Source organism: Mixophyes fleayi, unplaced genomic scaffold, assembly GCF_038048845.1.
Source record: "Mixophyes fleayi isolate aMixFle1 unplaced genomic scaffold, aMixFle1.hap1 Scaffold_1507, whole genome shotgun sequence".
NCBI classification, from domain to species: domain Eukaryota; kingdom Metazoa; phylum Chordata; class Amphibia; order Anura; family Limnodynastidae; genus Mixophyes; species Mixophyes fleayi.
Window position 1 is genome coordinate 107,544 of NW_027445956.1, and position 20,206 is coordinate 127,749.

Consider the following 20,206-nt stretch of genomic DNA (forward strand, 5'->3'; position numbering starts at 1 on the left):
CCTCTAATGAAAGCATTCAGACTGCAGAGAATTCTCCCAGAACTTTTTCTGACATTGGTGCTGCATCTATGATATTGCCAGCGGTCCCTACCATTAGGGATTCTAAACGACCAAGCTACCTGCATCCCCCTCTCACTGAGGAGGAACGATGGCGCAGAAGGATTGGTAAACTATGCCTCTACTGTGCCAGTGGCGAACATCTCTTACAAAGTTGTCCGCTCCGCAGACCACAACATCCTATGGAGCAGCCTTCAGTGTGCTCCTCTCCAGACCCTAGATTGTTCTGCACAGCACCTCCTGTTGCTTTACTTCAGCCTAATCTGCCAGTTCCAGTTGCCACCTGTCCTGCGGTGCCAGTTCCAGTTGCCACCTGTCCTGCGGTGCCAGTTCCAGTTGCCGTCTGTCCTGCGGTGCCAGTTCCAGTTGCCGCCTGTCCTGCGGTGTCAGTTCCAGCTACTGCCTATCCTGTGATGCCAGTTCCAGCTACCGCCGGCACTGGGTCTCCGGCCATTGCCTCCTGTTCCGAGGTGCCAGCCTCTGCCTTCAGTCCTGAGTCCGCTGTGTCCGGTCCTGAGTCCACTGTGTCCGGTCCTGAGTCTGCTCCCTCTACTCCCGAGTCTTCAGCCGCTGCCTCTACTCCCGGGTCTTTAGCCGCTGCCTCTACTCCCGGGTCTTCAGCCGCTGCCTCTACTCCCTGGGCTTCAGCCGCTGCCTCTACTCCTGAGTCTTCAGCTCCAGAGGGGGCGCTGCCCTTACAGTCTCCTCCAGAGAGGGCTCTGTCCCTCCAGCCCATTCCAGAGAGGACCCTGTCCCTACAGCCTGTTCCAGAGAGGGCCCTGTCCCTCCAGCCCGTTCCAGAGAGGGCCCTGTACCTCCAGTCCCCTATCGAGTTGCCTGTCCATGCGGTTCAGCCCGGGTTGCCTCTCCATGCGGTTCAGCCCGAGTTGCCTGTACATGCGGTCCAGCCCGAGTTGCTTGTCCATGCGGTCCAGCCCGAGTTGCCTGCCCATGCGTTTCAGCCCGAGTTGACTGTCCATGCGGTTCAGCCCGAGTTACCACTTGGTACTTTCTGCATTGAGGCATCTCACAGTGCTGTTTGCTCTGAGGCATCTCACAGTGCTGTCTGCTCTGAGGCATCTCATAGTGCTGTCTGCTCTGAGACATCTCACAGTGCAATCCAGTCAGAGTTCTGTGCCCAGTACGGGCTTCCCATCAAGTGTGCCTAACTTGCCATCCCAGTCGGGACTCCTGCTCTGCCGTTCCAGTTGAGGACTCTCCAGAGACTGCTGCACAAGCTGGGTACTCTCCAGAGACTGCTATTGAGCCTGAATGCCCAAAAGCCTTTTCCGAGTCATCAGATCCTCCTCCAGTCTTCTTTGATGGAGACATCAAACAGTTTGTTATGGTACTCAAACTTTCCATGAAACAGTTTCAAGATTGTCCGGTTTATTTTGTTGATCAATTTAACCAAGTGGGTTCAATTATTATGTGTTTTAGAGGGGAGCCACAAACCTGGGACTTCTCATTACTAAATTCAGATGACCCCATTATTCATAATACCATGGACTGTTAATACTGTTTGTCAGAAGTAGACTCCATCCACAGTCAAGTCATTTGATTACGATTTGTCTGTGCCCGTTCCAGCCTGTGCGTCAGTTCCTGCACTTGTCCATAAGACCTCTATGAATGTGTCTTCCATCAGACAGTCTAGGTCACCTAGGGAGAAGGTTAACAAGAATGGAAAAACCTTTGCTTTGCCACTTCAGTCACAACAAACACCAACCTTGGTGACTGGCTTTTTGGGCATATCATCATCGGGTGATAAAATAAAAGGTCCTATCCCGACTCTAGGCTGGGACTCAGACTCTGAAATTGAATTTGTGGAGGATACTAGAGAGTTAGTGGACAAACTTTACAATTCTTCTGCTTCTGAAGAATCGGGTCTTCTCTGTACTCCATTAGAGAAGAGCCCAATTGTGTCTCCAGGGAGATCTTATAAAAAGAAAAAGAAGAGGAGAAAAACCTGAAGGGAGCATGTATGGAGCGTCTGGAATCCGCTCCTTAAAGGGGGGGGGGGTATGTTATGACTGCCTTTGTTTTGTATCTGGCAGCAGTACCTATAATCCATCAGAGGTGCTGCTGCTGTCCTGCACCTGAACTCTGCAACATGCCTGAAGGAGTTAATCTCCTTGTCTGATGCTAATTAGAACTGCACCTTGTACACTGTTTTAAGTACCTGCCTCTAGCTGTGCTCTGAGCAGTTCATCCATTTGTTCCTGGCTGCTGCTAACCTGCTCTTGTGCTATTTGGTATATACCTGCTGGACTGAACTTCTGTGTATGACCCCTGCCTGTACCTTGGACCTTGCCTGCTTGCCTGAGACCCTGAATCATTTGCCTGTACCTTGGACCACACTGTTTTGCCTGTTGCCCTGACCTTTTGAAAAGACTTCTGGACCTCGCCTATTTGCTTGATCTCTGCCTGGCTATTTGGATTTGTTTGTCTGGTCTCTATTTGATCCCTGGACTCTGTCTGCTTTCCTGGACAGCCTTGTGCCTTCTGGACTGGGGTAAACTTATTATACTTGTTCCTGACATTTTACTATACAGTCTCTTTTGGAACCTGTTATCCGTGGATTTGAGTTATCTTTGTTAATATATTTACCTGAATAAAGACACTTAGCCTTACACTTCCGTTGCACTTTGTGAATGCACTGGGATTCATAACAATGGACAAGACTTCAGAATGTAGCGCCCCCACTGTGAGCGGCAACAGTTGTGGTTGGGAACAAATTTTACCACCTGGTAAAGGACCACCATCCAGACCACATACAGTGATGGGCGACTCGAGCTTAATGGCAGGAAATCCCAAAGTACAAGCGAAATCCAGATCCAGAAAATTCCCTGCAGCACCGCTGTCTAGGAAAGCAGAGACAGATGTGGATTGTGCACCAAAGGAAATTACTGCAGGAACCAAGAGTGCTTTATTGGAAGATATAATCTGCAGACCTAGACAAACCTCTTCCACCATCTCTAGGCCTGTTCTTTTCCCGGCTGGTCTGACTTGTTGGCACAGTTTTGGAGGAGATGACACCAGTTGCCACAATATAGACAACGGGCTAAGGTTCGTCTCTGGGTTTTCTCTTCCGAAGAAAGGCGATAAGCACTTAGCTGCATGGGCTCAGCAGCTTCAAAAGGTGCAGCAGGAGGAGTCTAAAAAGAGCATGAGGTGACGGTAGTATCCCTCTCAGCTTTTCTCTCTTTAAATCTACGGTCAATTTTAATGACCAATTGCATTAGACTCTCCAGTGTAGCAGGAATAGGATATTACAACAGGGAGTCTTTTATGTGTTCCGAGAGACCCAAACGGAACTGGCTCCGGAGTGCCAGATCATTCCACTCGTTATCTGTGGACCAGCGCCTGAACTCAGCACAATATTCCTCAGCAGAGCGGTGACCCCGTTTTAGTGCCCTGAGATGTGATTCAGCCGATGCAGCTCTGTCAGGCTCTTCATAAAGCAACCCCAGGGCATCAAATAATGCATCAACGGACTATAGTGGAGGGCATGTGGAAGCAAGGCTAAACGCCCAGGACTGAGGATCACCCTGGAGCAGGGAGATAATGATGCCAACTCTTTGCTGTTCAGAGCCAGAGAAGCGTGGTCTCAAGCGAAAGTAGAGTTTGCAGCTCTCCTTAAAATTGTGAAAAGAAGCCTTGTCACCGTAGACGCGGTCTTGTAGCTTCAATTTGGGCTCCATTGCAGGACCCGGAAGGCCTTGCTGGGCTTGCGAGGCTCTGGTGGCCTCTTCCTGGGCAGACAAATGCTGAACTAGGTTCTGGACCACCTGTGATATGGTCTGGATCTGGCCTGCAACAACTTGGGCTGGAGTGGGGTTCGTCCCGCTTTCATCCATGGAAGCGAACTCTTCCAGAACTTCACTGACCGGTTATAATGCTACGACTTGTCATCAACCTGTAGAACCAGGTAGAGAGTTCTTCACCTCTAGCAGCCGCCTTTCCAGTAGAGCTCGTTATGCTCACAGGTACTTGGTTGCCCCCAGGACTTATACTCGCGGTTGTACAGGCAAGGACTTATACTCGCGGTTGTACAGGTGTATGAACGTACTGTAGCGTAGAGTAACGGGGTGTAGAATCTAGCATGGTCAAAAGATAGGCCACGGTCTGGGTCCAGGAGCAGGTATTGTGGTCAAGGCCAGGCAAGATGTCAGGACTGGCAGCAGACAAGGATAATCCAGGAATGAAGCAAGGGTCAGGGCAACAGGCAAGAATCAAGTCCACAAGAACAAAGCCAAAGGTCATACACAGGAAGCCTAATAGAAATATTTGTTCAAGCACAGCACCAGGCTAATACACAGAAAATTGGAACTATAACCGACAGGGAGGCTAAGCCATCCATGCCTTATATACAGAGACTGATCAATGGCAAAACACAGAGGACAGCATGATAATCGGCCCCAGGAGCTGTTTAATTAATTAATTCAAGTACTAGCGCACGCGCCCGGCTGCCCCTAATGTTGGGACGCGGCGCTATCACTCACAACGTCCCCACTCTTGTCTAGGAAACGGACGGGGCGAACCAGTAAGTGACAACCCGGTCGCCGAGGAGACGGCCGGGACACTTCCTGCAGGCTCGGAGAATCGCGGTGGCATGAGGATCGAGAGAGGAGGAGAAAGTAGTGGGGTCAAGAGCATCTAGATTGCACCTAGGAAAGCTAGATTTGGGTGAGAGGGGAGGGCAGGAGAAGAATGTAAGGGGTGCTAAAAATGGTACAAAGCGTGCAGCACAATCCCCTATCCCACCCCCAGTTACTCACCTGATCCCGAGGGAATACTATGGAAAACCACCTCCCATGATCTGAGGCTCGCCTTGCTCCTCCTCCTCCTGCACGCCACCGGTACGACCCTTGCACGGGGAAACAAACTGGAGGCTCTACTACCCTTCGACGAAAGGGCAATGTCCGAGGTGACGGCTGCGAGTCAGAGACACTGACTCTACCCCGGCTGCCGACACCTTATTTTGCTCTAGTCTAATACTTCGGCGCCGAGAGTACGAGGGCCTAGGAACAATCCCGCCCAAGTACTCCACCCACCAAAAGGTGGGAGCCCGTTCTGAAAAAGGGGACTTAGTGTTTTACTCACCTGATCACTCATCTCCTTAGCTCCTGACTCCTTGCGTCCTAACGTCACCTGTAATGACACTACCCAGCCTCCCACCAACTCCAACTGTGAGGCTATGGTGGGGCACTCTTACACTGTTACCAGCGGATCCACCAGGGACCTAACCACAAACCAACTAGGGGTCAGGGAGAGACTACGTTTGTCAGAATCACTAGGTGGAATTGATGATACCTGCCAGCAGTTGGCGCTACTGAGTACTTAGGCGCAGAGTCTAACACGCCCATGGTTTTCACCAGGAACCACCGCAAGAAGGTATGGACTTCGCTGCAAGGGACATGCAAGTCGCGGCCCTCAGTATCAGTCAGCTGGCGAGGTAACAATTGACAAAAAAGGAGAAAAATAAAAGTGTGTCTTAGAATAGAGGCACTCTAATGGCCAGAATTTTTTTAAATATATAACTTTATTAATTTGCATTCAAAAGTATATTATTTATTTATTATATGGAGAGTGTTTTCTCGTAGGCCTGTAGCGAAATATTAAAATAGAATGTGAATTGTATTTACCAGGTTAATATGTACTGTTAAGAAGGTAGAAACAGGAAAAAATACCTTGCTGCGCTGCTACTCTGAAGTATAGCTGATACTTCTAAATGTACTAAAGAGAACAAATTGGATTAACTGGGATGTCTGCCACCTTTGGTCATTGGCGGCATGACGTCCTATAAGTGATATATTATATTGTACCAATAGTCACTATATATGGTATGAACGTATTATACGGGACCCTTGAAATATAGTGAAATATAGAACTCAGTTATCCATTTCTAGTTATACTTTACAGGTCCACTTTTTTTAAAGTCTGTTTGGTAAGAAGTATTTTTGTATTTCAGAACAAGTGATATTTATTCAGAGCTAATGTTGCTCAATTACTGCAGCAAAAGAAGTTGCTTATTTATAAAGTTTCAGTGGGAATTGTTAATCCAATCCACATCAAACCATTACTATTGAGTAAAAGTTTTTCCCCCCAAATGTCTATTTCTAGAGTATTTGTATAGCTCAATTATTGTCATTGGTACATGTATATAATACTCAAAACTTCATTCACTCCACGTTTTAGGGACTGATTTTCTATCTAGTATATATTTACTTGTTCCTTAGTATAGATATCATTCATACAGAGCTACTTTTTTGGAATTCTCATTCACACATTACTTCAATGAAAAAGCGCTATATCTAATGAGCATCACTTCATAGCTACTTAGTAGTTGGTTGTCTCTCTAGATAATCTTAAATGCTTTCACAATCTAAATCTATCATGAGTAGCATACGCAGCGTCCGTTGACGCGCGTTTCGCTAAGAGGCTTTTTCGAGGCAAGCCGGGATGTGTGTTAATTGGCTTTATAAATGGGAAAATCCTCCCATAATTGCTGACGTCACTCAGCGACATTGATAGCAACCGTCCGGTCATGGGACTGCATCAGCCAATAATCTGATTTGCTGACGTCGCCTAACGATGTTGATGGCAACCGTCCGGTCATGTGACTGTATAAGCGAATTGTCTGATTTACTAGCGTCACTTAGTAATGTTAGTGGCGACCATCCAGTCATATGATTATTCCAGCCAATTAGTTGATTTAATTTCAGGTGAGGTATTTATCTGTATTGCAGTCATAAGAATGCTCTCTGTATTGTATGGTGGTCATAGGAATGCTCTCTGTATAGTATGGTGGTCATAGAAATGCTCTCTGTATAGTATGGCGGTCATAGGAATGCTCTCTGTATAGTATGGTGGTTATAGGAATGCTCTCTGTATAGTATGGGGTCATAGGAATGCTCTCTGTATTGTATGGTGATCAAACTAATGCTCTCTGTATTGTATGGAGGTCACAGGAATGCTCTCTGTAAGGTATGGCGGACACTAGGAGGCTCTTTATATTGTATGTGTGTGTATATATGTGTATGTATGTATATATATATATATATATATATATATATATATATATATAATTCATTTCGGGTGGTGGTGATAAGGGGGCCACTGTGATAAAGATGGCTCCATGGCACGGTGTGATAAAGGAGAAACTGTGATGGAGGGCACAGTGTGATGATTGGGCAGTGTGATACAGATGGTACCGTTACATTTATGTTTTAATTTGTTTCAGTGAGTTTTATTTCAATAACCAATTAATTTTTATACAGCTAGCATGTGATATCTGCATTTAAAGTACTTTGATTCTATGGAGGCTTATTACATAAAGATCCTTACAAAGCCAGACCGAGAAGAATGGGGAGGGAGGGGGCTTCAGTGCGGTCTAGAACTTGTAAAGCGCTAGCCACGCCCCCCACATAAGGTTGATCACGCCCACTCGACGACTGGCACTCCCACTTAGATGGGGGGCGCCGGTTCCCTGTCTCGTCCAGGGCACTAAAATGGCTAGTTATGGTAATGTCAATACTCCATCTCCTGGAGGGTCATCCGGTCTGGTGGAATGGGTTAAAGTATATGCCCCCATGGGAGAGAGCAGTGGGGGAAGCTGTGTCGGAAAAAGAGAGCCAAGTTTCAGTGATGGCTAGAAGGTAGAGGGGCCTATTTATCAAAGCTATCCGTCTTTTAATTTAGCGGTAAATCCTCGAAAACAACAGTTTTCGAGGATTATCGGCTAAATTACTATGTATTATTCTAGCATCGCTGCAGATATCTCAGATATCTGCTGCTTTGCATCTCTCATCGTTTTACTGAGCACTCCCCATAACAGTGCATGGGAAGTGCTCAGTAACTCTATGCAACAGTGACCGAAACTTAGCTTTCAACCATGTTAATATACGCCATCTGAAGCTGGCGAACATTAACATGATTGAAAACTTTCACTGAAAACAGCTCTGCTCAGAAGAGCAGAGCTGCACAGCGCATGTGTGAAGGGATCACATGATCCCTCCATGTCACTTTCCGCATGTTCTTCATTCAGGGATTTCTGTGCGCATGCCCGAGGTCACCGGTCGAAGCATGCGCAAAGGGATTGAAAGAGGGGTGAGCAGTGTGGAGAAGTGCCCCGGCGACAAGGCGGCCGAGAGGGAGGCGCAGGACAAAGCTACTCACCAGTCCAGCGGTGAGTATTCATTCCTCCCTGGAAAGGTCCCGGTGGCAGCGGGCAAATGAGCCAATCCCGGCTTACTTCCCGCTGCTGGCCAATCAGCGGCCGGGTCGGCGAACCAATCCTGGCTCGCCTCCGGCCATTCAAACTACTGGTGCCACCGCTAGCCAATCAGGGCTCGCGGCAACGGCTGATATCGTCAGTGTGCCCGCGGCTTTTTCTGTCGCCGGGCGCCAACGCGAGGGCTGTGCGGCGGCGGAGGGGAAGTAGGAGGACGTCGCGTCCAGACGTCCAGCAGCGGCGCGTCCAGACGTCCAGCAGCGGCGGAAGCGTTAGGCAGCCCTTGTAAGGGCTGTGAGCTACCCTGATGCCCGAAGACTTCAAGCAAGACGCCGGAGCAGAGATCGTCGGTGGGGAGCCCTTGTAAGGGCTAAGAGCGCCCCCGCAAAGCAGCCTTTGACAGCGCCAAACAGGAGAAGAGGCGCCGGCGGTTGGAGAGCCTGGAAGACCCGAAGAAGGCGGGTCAAGCTGAGTTTCCTGCGCGGAACAAGTGAGTACCAATTACTCTTTTAGCAGGACGCTAGGACCTGACGTAGAGTACGGAACACTCGGTTCCTAAGTAGGTACTAAGAAGAGTTCTGGAGCGGTTTATAGAACCCCATCCATCCGTCCGGAAGGGCACCCAAGTTCAGGACAAGACGGGCTTAACGGCCGCGGGCGCAGGCCTGTGGGGCACAGCGTCTCAGGACGTGAGAGTGGTCGGTCTAAGGTAACGTCCGGTGTGGTGAGTTCCATAGCGGTCCCTCTGGATCGGGTAAGTAACAGAGGTGTTGGGAAGGGCTGTCATTGTGCTGTCTCTCTTGTCTTACAGGTGCTGATCGGAAGACAAGGTAAGTGGAAGGAACCAAAGGGGGCACCAACGGAGAGTTAATAAATTTGAGAAACTTTTGAATCCGCATCTATGGGATGGGGATTGAAAAGTTTATACTGAAAAAGCGTAGGGTAATAATAGACCCCTAAGAGAGATGGAGATGAAGAGGTTGCGGACAGAGGGCAGTTTATTGCACATGACACTGCAGTTCCAGAGGGCACAGGAGAAAGCGAGGGAGGGAAGTGGGGAGATATGGATGAGATTGGCAGGGTTACTTGAGCGGGGAGGTGGGTTGTGATTAGGGTAGGACGGGGGGAGCTGGGGGTGAGGATGGGTATAGGACTTGAGCAAGGAGACATGGGGCGCATTTATCAATCATCGGCAAAAGTGAGAAATAGTTATCAATCCTTATCGCATGGATAAGGATTGAACTATTTCTCAAATTTATGAACAACAGATCATAGGAACAGCTGTTTCGAAAAACTGCTGTTTCTGTGATTACAAAAAAATCATACTTACCCCCCCTCTTCGGAAGCGCTGTCTCCGGATCTACTCCTCGTTCTCTTCATCCTTCAATTGCGCATGTGCATTTCGAAGAACTGCACATGCGCACAGAGATCCCTGCTCTGTCTCTGCAACTATCGTTGCAGAGATAGAGCTGTAAGTGACAGGGAGGGATCCTGTGATCCCTCCACACATGCGCTGCCCAGCTCTGCTCTTCGGAGCAGAGATGACAGCATTGGATTTTTTCGGAACTTGTTAGATTTGAGCTGGGAGCAGTCACCATACTGTTGAATGTCAACTACTCCTAAAAACGAAGATGAGTGCAAAGCAGCAGATATCCACGATATCTGCTGCAATGCACCTTTCATAAATTTGCGGAGGACACCCAGGAAGCTTAATTTGCCGGTAAGAGCACTATCATGCTTTCTTAAATATACCCCATGGTGAGAGACAGAGGGTAGATAAAGGAGAGGGAATGGAAGGACTGCATGGAGTGGAGGAGGGGTATATGAGAAGGGGAGGGGAGCATGAGGGAACAAAGAGTTGTGCGTGTTTATGATGACCACAGTTTAGCTTAAAAAGGAACAAAAAGATTGTAACTGTGCTCTAACACTGCCCACAAATTATGTTACATGTGAAAACTTAAGTTGTGTTATTTTATGTGTCTCTGGATAAAAGGTAATCTGTCTGCTCTATATTGCTTGGCATCTGTGAGGATACCAGGGTAACGCATAGCCCATGTTTGTTGCCAGCTTACTGACTGGCCCAAAAGCAACCTTATTTGCCAAGCTATCACCTGCCTCAGAAAGGGAAACCTTTTGTCCTATGATATAACCCTGAGAGACCATATTCTAATGGCACGGTGACATACATGGTTATACTATACACGTGGAGCATTTTGGAGAAGTGTGACTGGCATATTTCAGAGAACAGGGGGACTCCAACGGGTACTGGACCTTTATTGATGCTGCTGGGTACTTGTGTGATGGATTGATATCGGCTTAGTTTTAAGAGAATACCAATAAAAATAAGAAAAAACTAAAATGTGAAGAAAGTGTTGACTGCAATTTCTGGCTGTTCGGTGGCAACAAATGATCGGCGGATCCCAATAACTGGTGGTGAGCATGGGGTTAATGGTGGCTGTTTTTCCCACACAGTAAATATAACATCTGTTTGAACGCTGCGTGGAAACAAAGTAATGCTTTCCCGCTCAAATTCATTCCCGAGTTGCTAATAAGACTTAGTATACCGTTGATCTGGGAAGTACGTTACTACTGGCGGGTTAATTTGAAATAGTCCACAGTTTATTTTAAGCCAATCAAAGGAGGGGGGAATGCTTAACTCATCCAATCATCGTGCAGCGCTATGTATAAATAGGATTGTTAAGCTGCCGTCTTTAATATTCATTATAATTTTGAATAATGGCTAGAACTAAGCAAACCGCTCGCAAGTCCACCGGCGGGAAAGCTCCCCGCAAGCAGCTGGCGACCAAAGCTGCCAGGAAAAGCGCCCCAGCTACTGGCGGCGTGAAGAAGCCTCACCGCTACCGTCCCGGCACTGTTGCTCTGCGAGAGATCCGCCGCTACCAGAAGTCCACCGAGCTGCTGATCCGCAAGTTGCCCTTCCAGCGCTTAGTACGTGAGATCGCCCAGGACTTCAAGACCGACCTGCGCTTCCAGAGCTCAGCAGTCATGGCTCTGCAAGAGGCCAGCGAGGCTTATCTGGTGGGGCTCTTCGAGGACACCAACCTGTGCGCCATCCACGCCAAGAGAGTGACCATCATGCCCAAAGACATCCAGCTGGCCCGCAGGATCCGAGGGGAGAGAGCATAGATACTCGTCCCTCCTACGTACACAGCACAAAGGCTCTTTTCAGAGCCACCAAATGCGCATTCGAACGAGCTGTATCCTCCCATCTACCCAGCTTTCCGACATTATATGACCTGGGAGGGGCGGGTGCTTTATACATGTTGAGATCTAAAACCTGTTTTAAAAGTTATCCCGTTTTTTTAAGTGTTACTGTAACGTCCCTAAAATTCATTTTAACAACAGTTCTCCCTTCGGTGCAGGACGAAACATTGCCTGGGTCTATACTGATTCCTAGAGTAACTAAAGTACGTCTGGGTTACCCAATGGGCGAGAGCGGATTCATTCTACAAGCCGTTAAATAGATACTGCAAGACAGACAAAATATTAAATTGAAGTCGGCTTATTTAGAACGTTGGCTGGTAGAATTGTATGTATTGTAATAAACATTCGTACAGGGGATGGTGGTGGTACAGTATAGGAAAACCTGTTATCCATGACTTACAGGGAATGTGAATACAGCCCGATCAGAGAGAAGGTGGGTGGCTCTGAAAAGAGCCTTTGTGGTCTCAGGATATCACGGGTGAATTATTTGGCGCTGGTGTATTTGGTGACGGCCTTGGTGCCCTCGGACACGGCGTGCTTGGCCAGCTCTCCGGGCAGCAGCAGACGTACGGCGGTCTGGATCTCCCTGGAGGTGATGGTGGAGCGCTTGTTGTAGTGAGCCAGGCGGGAAGCTTCTCCAGCAATGCGCTCAAAGATGTCGTTGACGAAGGAGTTCATGATGCCCATGGCCTTAGAGGAGATGCCGGTGTCGGGGTGGACCTGCTTCAGCACCTTGTAGACATAAATAGCATAACTCTCCTTCCTGCTCTTTCTCCGCTTCTTGCCATCTTTCTTCTGGGTCTTGGTGACGGCTTTCTTTGAGCCCTTTTTGGCTGCTGGGGCAGACTTGGCTGGTTCAGGCATTATAGCGACAAAACGATCCCAATCACAATGTGCAGAAACTGTTCCTGATACCTCCCACAGCCGCTCTATTTATAGGCAGCCCATGTAAATGAGACCCACAGTCTGCTCTGTGCACTACTGGATGTTGTGCGATGTCAAATCCCACCCGCTGCTGCGGATTGGTGTTTGTTTGAACTTGAGCGGCACTAGCTAATTTGATAGCGGACCAATGAGAGAAGGGTGTCTGTCCCTACAGCGTATAAATATACGGAGGCGGGACAGATAGCCTTATTGTTGTAGATTGACTTACACATAAGTTGAAATGTCTGGAAGAGGCAAACAGGGCGGTAAGACCCGTGCTAAGGCCAAGACTCGCTCATCTCGAGCCGGTCTCCAATTCCCGGTCGGTCGCGTTCACCGTCTGCTGAGGAAGGGGAACTATGCGGAGCGTGTGGGAGCTGGCGCCCCGGTGTATCTGGCAGCGGTGCTGGAGTACCTGACTGCTGAGATTCTGGAGCTGGCTGGGAATGCCGCCCGTGATAACAAGAAGACCCGCATCATCCCCCGTCACCTACAGCTGGCTGTGCGCAACGATGAAGAGCTCAACAAGCTACTCGGTGGGGTGACTATCGCCCAAGGAGGAGTCCTGCCCAACATCCAGGCCGTCCTACTGCCCAAGAAAACCGAGAGCCATAAACCAACCAAGAGCAAGTAATTTCCTGCTGGATAATTGTCCCCACAACACAAAGGCTCTTTTCAGAGCCACCCACCCCGTCCCTAAAGAGCTGATCCACGACTATAACATCCCGCTTTAGCTGTGTGTTAACTCGAGTTAGACGAGGTTACATTGTAATGCTCGTTAGATAACGGACACAGTTGAACTAAACTCCCCCATCCAGATTGGCGGTGTCGTCTATTAAACAAAAGTGAACCATATATGGCACTGTCACGGTGCACTGACGTTACGTTTAAACAAGCTGCAGACACTTTATAATAAGACGGCAGGAGTCAGTATATACGGCTATAATCTCTTTTCTCGCACCACCGCCGGAAAGAAACAGCTACTCTAGAGCTCAGCTTCATAGCGCACACATCCACCCCCATAGAGTAACAGAAAAGTGTGTGTGGAGGGGGATATATACTATATAGCTCTGTCGAGACCGAGTGGGTGGCTCTGAAAAGAGCCTTTGTGTGATTGACAGGAGTGCGGCTCCAAGTTACTTCTTCTTAGGAGCAGCCTTCTTCGGCTTAGCTGCCTTTTTAGCCGGGCTCTTGGCTACTTTGGGCTTAGCTGCCTTTTTAGCCGGACTCTTAGCCACTTTGGGCTTAGCTGCCTTTTTAGCCGGGCTCTTGGCCGCCTTCTTGGGTTTCACAGCAGGTTTCGGCTTCTTAGGGCTTTTTACTGCTTTCTTGGCTGCTGCCGGTTTCTTGGCCTTTTTCGGGCTCTTGGCTGCGCTGGGAGACTTCTTCGGGGACTTGGGCACTTTCTTGGCTGCCGCTTTCTTGGGTTTAACCACCGCCACCTTCTTCTTAGCTGCCTTATCCTTGCTCTCCAGCTGCTTCTTGTTCAGCTTGAAGGAACCGGAGGCGCCGCTGCCTTTCACCTGGATCAGGGTCTCTTTCGTCACCAAGCTCTTGAGCGCCACTTTCAGGCGGCTGTTATTCTTCTCCACATCGTAACCTCCAGCAGCGAGGGTCTTCTTCAGGGCGGCCAGGGAAACACCGCTGCGCTCCTTGGATGCGGACACGCATTTAACAATCTGCTCAGACACGCTTGGACCGGACGTTTTGTTGCCCTTCTTGGAGCTTCCTGCAGCTGCTTTCTTCGGCTGACGCTTTCCCTTGACGGGGGCCTCTGCTGGAGCAGCGGGCGCTGCGGCGGGAGCTGTCTCTGACATTTTCCGTGCACCAAATAGAAACAAAACTTTTACATGCAGATAATCATCAACTGAGTTGTTATATAGAGCCCAGGTATGCGAAGCCATTGGCTGTGGTGAAGAGCCAATCATGTGCGCAGATTCCGGGGGTATTGTTACCACGCCCATTATCCTCATGGACGCCGTTCTAGAATGTCGGCTCCCGCTTTGTGTTTCTATGGCTGAAAGAAATGAGTTTAATATGAAGTGTAATAATACCGGCTCGTTGTCCTTTATTTCATCAGCACATTGTGACGCCCTTTCGTCGTGTGTAGACTTTTTATATTGAGGAACCCCGGGCAAATACACTGAAAATACACCCAACACCCCCATCTCCCTAAATCTCCTCTCTGTATCTTAACTTATGATCAAATACGTGGATGCGCCCAAAGAAAGCTCCCGGATCCCCCAGTGACTGAGCAGAGTAAACCTTCCTACTTCTCCTTTTATGTCATGTTTCACTTCTCACGTCTTATTTCTACCTTTTTAAACCTTCAGACTCCTGTGAGACTGTCACGTTACACAGATGTTCCATACTGACAGGCATACAGTCATGCACCACAATCGTCAGCTCTGAATATGTCCAGTAATCACTATTCCCGATTTAACATTTGCGACAGTCTCCTACCAGACAACACTGAAAGGATGGTCACACGGCAGTTTGAACACGGAGCATGCAGAATGCAGCCACCGCCGCTGAATAAATGGTCACAGACTGGTACAGAAAGTGAGTGAAAGTGCAAGCAGCGCTTTATTCCCAGCCTGAGAGCTCAGAAAACAGAAACATATACTGAGTTAACCGAACACATCTACGTTCTGCGTTCTAACAACAAAAGGTCGCCCTGATTGACATTACAGGACCAAAATATAATTGTACTACAACGGCCTGAAAACTGGCAGTGTTGGTATGACTCAGGAACCTGTTGCTTGGTGCTCCTCCCCTATTTCCCTCAAGTTCCCAATCAGGTCCGCCTCTCCTGTATAAAAGGACAGCTTGTCTAGCGTGTAACTTAGTTCGTTTGTTGTAGACGGAAAGAAGATTACCTTTGAACATGTCTGGCAGAGGGAAAGGCGGTAAAGGACTCGGAAAAGGAGGCGCCAAGAGGCACAGGAAAGTCTTGCGGGATAATATCCAGGGTATCACAAAGCCCGCGATCCGCCGCCTGGCTCGTAGAGGAGGTGTAAAGCGTATTTCTGGCCTCATTTATGAAGAGACCCGTGGGGTGCTGAAGGTTTTCCTGGAGAACGTCATCCGGGACGCCGTCACCTACACTGAGCACGCCAAGCGGAAGACTGTCACCGCTATGGATGTGGTCTATGCTCTGAAGAGACAGGGCCGTACTCTGTATGGATTCGGAGGCTGAGCACTGACTCCTCTCGTCTAATTTCATTACACACACAAAGGTCCTTTTCAGGGCCGCCCATCTCTTCCATTAGAGAGCTGTAATATTGCCCTAGTACTCGGTAGAATGTGTGGAATTCTCCCCACTATATATCGGTGATCTGTTTAACTTTTGTATCCTCGAGGATACACGATTAGCTATTTGAAACATATGCAAAGGTGATCGCTGCGTGTCAGTGTTGCCTTAGAAAAGTTTGTTAATAAGAGACTATCGCGTCCTGCTGGTAACAATGCACGATTGTAAAGCATACCAGATTATATAATAATTACATCTTGCACAGATACCTTTGCTGAGTAAATGTGACCAGTGGTATTGCAGTCTGTGTAAAACATTAAACGGTGCAACTCACGATTTGAACAATATATTATCTTTCCAGAAAACTCTAAATATGTGTCCCTATAATTGATATCTTGGTGCAGACTTTATAATATATGTGAGGTCTGGTAAGAGCAGGGAGATGGCATGAATGAAAGTAAAGTTTAAGTCAGCCTGGCTCATTCCCTCTTACATTTCAAAGGACAGCAGAAAGCATTCACCACAGAACTGGGTATTTGTTTTAATCATACATACAATAGTTTTAATTCATAGCATGGGACAATGTAGCACTGTGAAAATGGAGATGTGATTGCCACTGTTCATGCAGCGGTTATGATACATAGTAAATATAATATGTGATTTGACACTGTATATTAAATCTGTTCTTTGTTTCAGTCTGTACACTTCCCTGCATTCTAAGAGAGACTGTTACAATGTGCCTCAATACAGATGTTAGTCCTGTTTTTGTATTGTGACATATTAGCTGTATAACTGACATATTAGCTGTATAACATTGTTCTCTCTTTATTAGGAGCGAAGATTAGGGGGAGAAATTATATTCATAAATAATGGACACATGTTTGTTAAGTATTAATATCAATTATAGGAAGTATATTTAGGAAGGATTAGATTTTTCTTATGTGGATTATAGGAAACATGCATGCGCTCTCGGATCACATGGTCCCTTTGTGTGTGATTGGCAGCCCCCCTCTCTGATCTGGATCCCTGGTGTCTTGTTATGTGTTAAGAGTTACTTCAATGACAGGACATTGTTTACAGTGAAAGCTTTTGTCTCCTATAGCGGTTCATTGCAGCTTTAAAGTTATGTCATAGATGAGGTTGCTTTGCATTCCACTACATGTCACATAGTAGTACAGGCAACTTTATCCCTGATATCACATTTCATATATTTGGCTCATAATCTCGACAGCCAGCAAACCAGTCAGACAGCCAGCCACAGGGTTAACCAGGAGATAGGCATCGAGAAGCCCCGTCTGCCAATGGGTTACTTGCAATTGGGGATTTGGGGTTGGGGAAGTCACCCAACGAATGTCAGACAACAACTCTGCTACCACTATTTTGCACATATGCGTGGCCCAATTTCTCCCCTGTTGCCTCATACTTTGCTACATGACAGTGTCAACCTCCACTCTAGCTGAGTGACCGCACTAATGAGTTCCAATGGGACATCCAGGAACTGTGTACTGCTGTCTACCCCACCACCAGAACCAGGTGAGATCCTTACGGGACAGATCAGTGGCTTAGGCCAGAGTCTTTGGACCTGGAGGAGGAAGATGTGCTTGGGATAAGTCGAGACACTGAGTAACAAGGGTTAAATGTGTGCAAGAAGTGGCATAGTTTTATAACAACTGCGTTCAATACACCACTGGGTACACACCGTAAATTTTAGTGTTCAACTGCCAGGGAAGGGAGATGCAAGACCTATCACTCACTCACATCCCCTGATAATGAAGAAAATGGAACCAACCAGCTGTGTCTAGCAGCAGTAACCACCAGTTGGGGGTAGCTCACAATGTGGTTAGCAAACGGTTGCACCAAGGTCTGTCGCTAGCAACGTCAGGAGCATGACGCTTGGGACAGAGGGTGCAGGTATGCATGAAGAGGCTGAGCTACAAGTTGAGTGATCGCTGACAGGTAACACCGTACGTAGTCTGAAGGCACATGTATCCAGATGGCCGGTGCATGATATAGTGCCCGAACATGGAGATGGACGGGTGACAGTACAGCACAGGAATATGCTGCGACCCTGTTTATTTTCAGAATCACACTTGGTGGTACCAATTGCGGAAGAACAAGTTGACCCACTGGTGGTGATGGAGGACTTCTGGTTCATGTTCCCACACATTGAGGATGTAGCAAATCCCCCACCTGCCAAAGATACGGTCATCCAGACCCCTCTTCCAGTCCTAGTAGGAGACAGCCCCACAGGGCCTTGCCCGCTATCCTGCCTCCCATAAGGCCCCTGAGGACAATCTTGGGTAGCCCCAGCAACCGGATTGCAAGTTACGTGTGGTCTTAGACTCTCTTTATAGGGACTACAAAGGACAAAACAGTGGGAGTTTAAGAGCCAGGACTGGCGACACTTTGGTTCCGGTTGCATCACGGTCCATCGAACTGCGTGTGGATGACGTCATCCGGTGATATCCCTAGACGGCACGTTATTGGAACAACGCGGCTCCCCTTGAGGGGCATTATGCAACACCGCTACTGGTGGACAATTTAGGTGTTCAGCGAACAGTGAAAAAGAGGACAAAGAAGTCAACTACGAATGTACGATGGAAGTGTTACGACTAACGGTCTTATATTCAACCTGTAGAATCAGGTAGAGAGTTCCTCACCTCTAGCAGCCGCCTTCCACGTAGAGCTTGTTATGCTCAAAGGTACTCGGATGCCCCCAGGACTTATTCTCGCGGTGGTACAGGTGTATGAACGTACCGTAGCGTAGAGTAATGTGGTGTAGAGTCTAGCGTGGTAAAAAGACAGGCCAAGGTCTGGGTCCAGAGCAGATATCATGGTCAAGGTCAGGAATGGCAGCAGACTGGGATAAAGCAGGAACAAAGCAAGGGTCAGGGCAACAGGCAAGAATCAAATCCACAAGAACAAAGCCAAGCACAGCAGCAGGCTAAGACACAGAAAACAGGAACTATAACCTGCAGGGAGGCTAAGCCCTCACTGCCTTATAAACAGACACTGACCAATGTCAAAACAGAGAGGACAGCATGATAATCAGCCCCAGAAGCTGATTAATTAATTCAATTACTTGCGCACGTGCCTGGTTGCCCCTAATCCTGAGACCCGGCACTATCACTCACAGCGTCCCGACTGTTGTCTAGGCAACGGCCGGGGTGATACAGGAAGTGACGTCCCGGCATGGAGACAGCCTGGACACTTCCTGCGGGCATGGATAGTTGCGGTGACCTGAGGGACCACCACGACCCGTTACAGTACTTCCCACCCCCCCCCCCCCTTGAGGAGGGATCAAGGAACCTCAAAAACCAAGTTTTCCAGGGAATTGTTTCAATAATCTATTGAGCAGTCTGTCAGCGTGCAGGCGCCTCTCAGGAACCCAAGAGCGTTCTTCTGGACTGGATCCCTTCGGATGCACCAGAAAATGGGTTTGTCCCTGAATCCTCTTGGAGTCGAGAATTTCTCCACAATAAATTCATGAGAACCATGCAAGTTGACTGGTCGGGGTTTGGGTTGTTCAGGAGTCTCAAACTTGGAGGACGAGACAACAAGTTTCAGGAGGGAACAGTAAAACATATTAGGGATTCTCAAAGAAGGTGGAATCTTCAGCCTGAAGGCAACAGGGTTAACTTTTTTTAACAATAGAAAACGGTCTAATGAACCTAGGTCCCAATTTATTGCAGGGTTGTTTGAGCCTAATATTCCGGGTGGACAACCAGACTTTGTCTCACACCTTAAGAGAACAGTTCCTGAAATGACGATCTGCAAAAAAAATTGACCGAGAGGTGGCCTGAAGCAGGGCGGAATGGAACTTCTTCCAAATAATTGTGAGATGGGAGGCTGTTTGGCGTACCCCAGGAGAACCAGAAGAGTTGATTGAAGCAAGAGAATTAGACCTGGGATGGAGGCCATAGTTGCAAAAGAATGGAGATGTGCGGGTGGAAAAATGGCAAGAGTTATTATAGGCAAATTCGTCCCACGGAAGTAAAGAAGATCAATTGTTATGGCATTTGGAAAAATATAATAAGATGAATTGTTCCAATGACTGATTGACTTTTTCTGTTTGACTGTGGATGGTAGGCAAAAGACAGACTGATGTTGATGTCAAGGTGGTTGCAGAAAGATCTCCAAAACTGAGCCATGAACTGAGACCCACGATCAGAATCAATATCTTCAGGCAGACCGTGGAGATGGAAGATATAGCGAATGAATAGTGATGCCAGAGTTCGGGCATTGGGTAGACCTGCCAAAGCGATAAAGTGGGCCATCTTGTTAAATTCATCTACCACCACCCAGATTGTTTTGTGACCGGGTGACCAGGGTAAATCTACAATGAGGTCCATCGACAGATGTGACCAAGGTTTACTTGGAGTGGACAACGACATTATTTGACCCGACGGAGAGCTTCTGATACTCTTGTTTCTAGCACAATCTCTACATGAGAGTGCAAACTCTTTAAAATCAGTGGCCAAATAGGGCCACAAAACTGTGCGCAGGAGGACTTC

The 20,206-nt window shown here is 48.0% G+C and overlaps 5 protein-coding genes across 7 annotated transcripts; 3 read left to right on the forward strand and 2 right to left on the reverse strand.

Annotated features, from left to right (window-relative positions):
• The first annotated feature begins 11,024 nt into the window (after positions 1 to 11,024).
• LOC142114814 (histone H3) lies at positions 11,025 to 11,489 on the forward strand. Its single transcript, XM_075194101.1, has one exon. It carries the CDS (start codon positions 11,027 to 11,029, stop codon positions 11,435 to 11,437), a length of 411 nt encoding a protein of 136 aa, XP_075050202.1. The 5' UTR covers positions 11,025 to 11,026; the 3' UTR covers positions 11,438 to 11,489.
• Positions 11,490 to 11,951: 462 nt separating this feature from the next.
• On the reverse strand, positions 11,952 to 12,404 carry LOC142114815 (histone H2B 1.1). Its single transcript, XM_075194102.1, has one exon. The coding sequence runs from the start codon at positions 12,377 to 12,379 to the stop codon at positions 11,999 to 12,001; it is 381 nt and encodes a 126-aa protein (XP_075050203.1). The 5' UTR covers positions 12,380 to 12,404; the 3' UTR covers positions 11,952 to 11,998.
• Positions 12,405 to 12,603: 199 nt separating this feature from the next.
• LOC142114793 (histone H2A type 1-like) lies at positions 12,604 to 13,125 on the forward strand. The gene has a single exon (XM_075194072.1). It carries the CDS (start codon positions 12,681 to 12,683, stop codon positions 13,071 to 13,073), a length of 393 nt encoding a protein of 130 aa, XP_075050173.1. The 5' UTR covers positions 12,604 to 12,680; the 3' UTR covers positions 13,074 to 13,125.
• A 398-nt stretch (positions 13,126 to 13,523) lies between these two features.
• On the reverse strand, positions 13,524 to 14,256 carry LOC142114801 (histone H1-like). 3 transcript variants are annotated; one of them, XM_075194090.1, is made up of 2 exons: positions 13,678 to 14,256; positions 13,524 to 13,614 (listed from the first exon to the last, which is right to left on the reverse strand). In XM_075194090.1, the coding sequence occupies exons 1-2, from the start codon at positions 14,254 to 14,256 to the stop codon at positions 13,576 to 13,578; spliced, it is 618 nt and encodes a 205-aa protein (XP_075050191.1). In that variant the 3' UTR covers positions 13,524 to 13,575. The 3 variants fall into 3 exon arrangements, with proteins under 3 accessions (XP_075050191.1, XP_075050190.1, XP_075050189.1); XM_075194089.1 differs by having other exon boundaries at positions 13,524 to 13,629; XM_075194088.1 differs by having other exon boundaries at positions 13,524 to 14,256.
• Positions 14,257 to 15,326: 1,070 nt separating this feature from the next.
• LOC142114786 (histone H4) lies at positions 15,327 to 15,638 on the forward strand. The gene has a single exon (XM_075194066.1). The coding sequence runs from the start codon at positions 15,327 to 15,329 to the stop codon at positions 15,636 to 15,638; it is 312 nt and encodes a 103-aa protein (XP_075050167.1).
• The last annotated feature ends 4,568 nt before the right edge of the window (positions 15,639 to 20,206 follow it).

Bases quoted from the DNA above. Each gene is read 5' to 3' on its own strand.
- LOC142114814 (XM_075194101.1), top strand. From the start codon at position 11,027: ATGGCTAGAACTAAGCAAACCGCTCGCAAGTCCACCGGCGGGAAAGCT.
- LOC142114815 (XM_075194102.1), bottom strand. From the start codon at position 12,379: ATGCCTGAACCAGCCAAGTCTGCCCCAGCAGCCAAAAAGGGCTCAAAG.
- LOC142114793 (XM_075194072.1), top strand. From the start codon at position 12,681: ATGTCTGGAAGAGGCAAACAGGGCGGTAAGACCCGTGCTAAGGCCAAG.
- LOC142114801 (XM_075194088.1), bottom strand. From the start codon at position 14,256: ATGTCAGAGACAGCTCCCGCCGCAGCGCCCGCTGCTCCAGCAGAGGCC.
- LOC142114786 (XM_075194066.1), top strand. From the start codon at position 15,327: ATGTCTGGCAGAGGGAAAGGCGGTAAAGGACTCGGAAAAGGAGGCGCC.